Source organism: Acyrthosiphon pisum, chromosome X (genome assembly GCF_005508785.2).
Source record: "Acyrthosiphon pisum isolate AL4f chromosome X, pea_aphid_22Mar2018_4r6ur, whole genome shotgun sequence".
NCBI lineage: Eukaryota > Metazoa > Arthropoda > Insecta > Hemiptera > Aphididae > Acyrthosiphon > Acyrthosiphon pisum.
Window position 1 is genome coordinate 56,423,543 of NC_042493.1, and position 5,898 is coordinate 56,429,440.

General features: G+C 25.1%; 1 protein-coding gene across 4 annotated transcripts in view; it reads left to right on the plus strand.

Annotated features, from left to right (window-relative positions):
* LOC100164881 (ral GTPase-activating protein subunit alpha-1) overlaps window positions 1-5,898 on the plus strand; it is a 33,101-nt gene that overhangs the window by 9,017 nt on the left and 18,186 nt on the right. For all 4 annotated transcript variants that reach the window (XM_003240599.4, XM_008187564.3, XM_029487363.1 and 1 more), the window contains exons 12-13: window positions 2,558-2,669; window positions 4,255-4,377. In XM_003240599.4, coding sequence (XP_003240647.1) covers window positions 2,558-2,669; window positions 4,255-4,377 — 235 coding nt within the window. The remainder of the gene's footprint in view (window positions 1-2,557; window positions 2,670-4,254; window positions 4,378-5,898) is intronic.

Here is a 5,898-nt window from a genome sequence, read left to right on the forward strand (position 1 = left end):
TTTAATCAACAAATAAAATTTTATGATATTTTTAGAAAAAAACTAAAAAAAAATTAAACTGACAATGTCCGTAAAGAGTTCAAAATAAGTCAAAATATTTTGAAAATGTTATGGTGTATAGAAAATGCTAATATAAACATTCAGTCAAAATGTCATGTATCTACGGTCATTTTTTTTAAAGTTACACCAAAAACCAAATTCAATTTTCTCGAAAATTCCCGTTTTTCTTTAATTTTTCTTTTGTTTTTCCCGGTGCTTTTGAAAACTACTGGGAAATTTAAATTTTGACCTCCTCAATGCACCAACGATATTCACTTTCTGATCGAACAAGATACTGAAGTTGAAAATCGTAGCATTATTTCGACTACTTATCGTGTACACAGACACAAAAAAAAAAATAAAAAAATAATAAAAAAAAAAATATAAACACACATCATTGTAAAATCAATACATTCATCGTTCCACTCAGAATCTAAAATTCCAATTAGTTTTTAAAAGAGTCATGAAAAACAAACAAAAACTAAGCATAAACTGAGATGATAACGCAGAACCAGTTTTTTAGAAATTCTCTTTTGTTTTTTATTCTAACTCTAAAAAATAATGAAGAACTTTAACTCGAAAAATTGATATTTGCTTGTTGCACTATTTATAGGCATAAAAAAATTTTGATTTTATAATAGAAGTTTATTTAATTATTGTTGATAATAGTATATTGTGTGGCAAGGGTGGGAAGTGAGCTATTTCCCCAAGATTGAAATTTCTTTCATGCACGAGCCACACTTAGTATTTTTTGTCAGGCCTCTGCGTTCATCGATCAGTGTCTGGTTGTGCAGAGGATACGCCCAGTACTTTTAAGTATTTTCAGTTTACTGCACGGCAGTTTTTGGATTTCCACTTTACCGCATAGAACTTTTTGGGATTTCCACTTTACCGCCTACTGGATGAAAATAGGTCGCTTTCCAACGATTCAACAGTCATTGAAAATTAAATTTTTTGTGGAGGCTTGACAAAAACTTGAAAATATAATACAACGCACAACTTTTTTTTATAAGTAATTAACATTTAAATTTTGACAACATTTATCAAAATCTCGAAAATATTCAAATTTTGTGTAGGTAGTTAAAAAATTAAAAAATCTTCATTTTTTAGAGTTAAAGATTGAAAATTTAAAACAAAGATTCTCATAAATAGTTCATACTGTAACCAAAAAATCTAAATAATATATAACTAGTTATTTTTTACAGACATTTCAAGTTCAAATTTGGACAAAATTACAAAATTATATTTTTTTTGGCGAAATTGAATTTTAGTATCTAGTAGATACTATTATAGTAATAGCAAAATAAATCACTTGATTCAAAATAATATCATAAATTATACTTAGTAATATTATAGGTTCGCAGACAGTCTTTGCTCAGAATCATTTTTCGTATACAATTATTTTATATTATTGAATTCAAATTTAACACCATCCATTACAGTGACCAACTTGTAGTTGTAACCTTCTATACAGCAGAGCGACACCCACTTACTGATTTTTAGTTGTGATTACTTAGTCATCATGTCAACTTGAAAGTAAATCGGCTTAATATAAGCTAGATATAGATAAATGGGTAAATACAAAATTGTCAACAATCTATATCTTATAGCAGGGATGAGAAACTGGTGGCCTACGGGCCAGATGCTGCCTGCACACCCATTTTTTACTAGCCCGTACTACATTTCAAATCAGTTTATAAAAATATAAAATGTTAGGATTTTTCTGTATTTTGTTTTATTATATTTATAAAATTATTAAAATTGATATTATGTTTATTGTAAAACGTAGATATGAATTTTTATCTAGTATTGAACTATTAAATGTAAATAATATTATATTATTTATAGGGGAATATTTTTGCTTTCTATGTTCTCTGGGCCTCTAGATTTTTCCACTTTAAAAATTGGCCCTCTTGTAGCATTGAGTTGCCAATCCCTGTCTTATAGTATAGATTTACACTGAAGAATTTAGAATGATATACAAATTTATGGTAAAATTAGGATTTCACGGTATTGTTCAAATAATAATGAAGAGTACAATAAAAAAACCAATATTTCAATCTAGTTTATTATATGTTTGCTCTCTGAAAATATAACTTTTTAACTTAATAATTATATTTATTTTTGGAATAGAACTGTGCTAAAGTAATATTTATAATAATAGTACAACCACATTAAAATCGGACATGGTAACAAATTATATTTTTGACTCATAATCCAAATAAAAAATTTAGTTGCAAGAAATTTACTTCACAATATCATCAATCTTGTAACAAATCATGTCGTAAATTGATTGAATTTGTAATTGAAAATACAACCACAGTAAACCTTTGTTGGGTTTTTAGATTTTATAATTCCACTGTTGCCGAAATTATTAAACAACAATTTATTGTAGGTTTTGTTTGGATGTTTTCAAATGTTATAGTATCAGCATTAAATACCTGAAAAATGACAAATGTTATATTAAACATTTTTACTTTGAATAATCAATAAACATTATTATTTGTTTTGTGTACAGGGAGCAATTACTAAATGTTCTATTAAGGATAACTACACTTGTTTTGAATAAAAAACCACCCAGGCGAAAAGAAGACACTTTATCTGGAAAGTTAGCTCCAGCAATATTTCAGGTAAAAATAATGGAACATTTAGAGAATGTCGTACTCGTATGTGTTGTACTTAGCATCTATTTAACACACGTGTAAAATATCAATTCTACGTGCAAAATTCTTATTACAGTTTATTTATAGCTAATATTAGAGCGAATTTAACTATTATTAAATTTGTAGTGTGTAATATATTATAAATTGTGCTTGAGGAAAGGGTTTTTTTCATATTTTTATTTTAAAATGAGATATGAATTTGAATAACTTAATTATTTAAATATTTATAACTTATTTGATAATGGTTTATATTTTTCTCTTCAAATTCATTTATAGGTAAATTTGGTCTAATATTAACGTTAAATAAACTTCAGTACAAATATCATACGTGAATTTGATATTAAAAATCCTATACGTGTGTGTGAAAGATACAACACATGTGGGAATAATGACCATTTACGTTATCTATGGTATAATAATAGTTAAAAGCTAACAATTAAATTTAATCAAGTTGTATTTTTTTACGGTAAATTTGTTTATAATGTATAGGTACATAATGCTTTTCTTATATTTAAATATTTATAAATGCTAGAAAAGGCAAGTTGCTATCAATTTTTGATCATCTTGAATTAAAAATTTCTTTAGGATTAAAAATAAAGTATTTTGGTAGTCATCCCTGCTGGAATTTCAAAACAAGCAACATTTTCAGGTATTTTCATTTAAGATGTTATTGTCGAATAAATGTTACCAGCATGAAACTATTTGTTTGGTATAAATTAAGAAATAAATTAAATATTAATAATTAATTGATTTATTTTTGTAAAGTAACTTTACTATAGGTATTATTTATTTTTTACAGTTATTATGTTTTTTGATTACCACAAAATCCTGGTCATAATAATAATAATATCATATAACCCATTAGTAAATTAATTGAACTGAACTAACTCAATTGGTTTTAATTTTTATGAAAAACCATTTGTCTAACAAATTCGCCTGTAAATGTAGCATGACATTCAATATTTATATAATTATATGGTTTTTATGTACACAAACATTACTGCAATATGAATTTGATAATAATAATATGATATAGGTATAAAAAAAATTGGCAATTTTAAGCGAGCATGCTCTTGGCCACATTAATGTGTATAACTTTGTTTTAGCTATGAGTGAATGCTTTTAAACGTATATGATATACATGTGTGCAGTGTTATAGCCAAAGAGGTATACTAATTACCACAGGGATACATTTATCGGGTTAAGCTTTTTTTAATAATTTTAAAAATGTTTAATTTTACCTTTACTGTGTACAGTATACATCATGATTTACTATGGTTCATGTTACATTATTTATACTCAGAACTCTCAATAAATTATTTATATACTTTGAGATGAATTAATATATTTTTTTAAAGTTAGTTTGCAGGTGTAAATCGATTTTACAATTAAGGTTATTTGGAAATCTTAGAAATTGTATATCTTGTTAAATGTTACACACCTGTATGCATGTATTTAAATTGATTTGGGGAACAATTTCAGACCTGAGCATGCTTGTGCCAAGTGTTAAGCAATTATAAAATTAATGACTTAATGTTTTTATTTAATATAGACTTTGATTGTAACTTGGATAAAAGCTAATTTAAATGTACCTATTTCTGAGAAATTATGGGATCAGTTTCTAACAGTACTTTGTTCACTCACTCAATGGGAAGAACTCATAAGGGAATGGTCGGTAAGTATTTTTTATTTAATTTAATTTAATTTGTATTATTATTATTATTATTTTAAAAATATATTTATCTTAATATTCATAGTGTATTGGTAGTTAGTCATATTTATTGCTAATAACAAAAATAATATTTTTATCACTTTTATTTTAATACAAACTACTTTATTTTTTAATTGGAAGTTATAATAATTTAGAGCAGAGGTTCCCAAACTTTTCATAGTACAGGTAGTTACTGGTACATTCCTTATAAGTTCTAATTGTCTCGGATAATGATTAATGATAAAACTAAATTTTTACCTTAAAATACATTGTACAATATAGGTAGTTAAGAGGAAAATTCTGTATCATATTGTACTCGTATTTATATATAAAATGTATATTTTATCTATAAATTTTTACTATAGTAATTTATTACATATTAAAAAAAAATTAGATATATCTGAATATCTGAGCAGAGATGACCATAATATGTCAGCATGGGCGTGCTTACAGGGGGTACCGTAGAATGGTGTAAATACTTTAATGCTAATCTACATATTTTTGAAGTTTCGTTATATAATGTAAATAATTATAAATGGAATGGCCAACTATCAAATTTCTATCAATAATAATTTTAAATTTCAACAAAATTACTAAAATTTAGGATATATAAATTAAAAATTATATATGTTTATTTAAGTACAAAATAATTTGCTATTTATTGTAATTTTGACAAATGTTTTTTTAAATTTGAACTTAAAACAATTTAAAAAATGTGTACATATGTACTTATGATATTTTTAATTCACTGTATATGCTACTTTGAACATCCTTGTATTAAATTTTCAAACATTTTGACGAGGCATTAATTAAACTTTGTGTAAATTTTTTGAGTAATTATATAATACTAGCTGATCCCGTGCACTTCCTTGCCTGTTAAATTTATCAACTCTATATGACTCAAACTTTATTAAATTTGTTATTTAATATTCGGTGTATGGTGTTCAAAATTTACATTAACTTTTCCGTTGCCAAAATTTTCCATAACAATTTTCACGCTTTTTTACCCAACAAATAAAATTTTATTGATATTTATAGAAAAAAAAAAACTAAAAAAATAAAATCTGACAATGTCCATAAACAGCTCAAAAAGTGTCAAAATATTTTCATGTATCTACAGTTATTCGTTTTTGAATTACAACAAAATAACAAAATCCGCTACGTGAGAAATGGAGTGAATATCCAATCTTGTAAAAATATGAAATTCAAACGATCATAAAAATTTAATTTGATTTGCTTGAAGACATTTTTTTTTTTGATAAAGATAGAAAAACTTATGAATGATTTTATATTACATGTTCAAATCTTAGATTTAAAAAGAACATTTTTTATGAATTTCTAACTCAAAATAATTTTCAAATTTTCGTCATTTTTACGTATTTTGTTAATATTTGTACTTAAGATGCTTTCAAAAAAAAATTGTGATCATGGATTTTTAATTTTTTTCATCTGCCTTTGAAAAAATATACTAGGAGCTTTCTATTA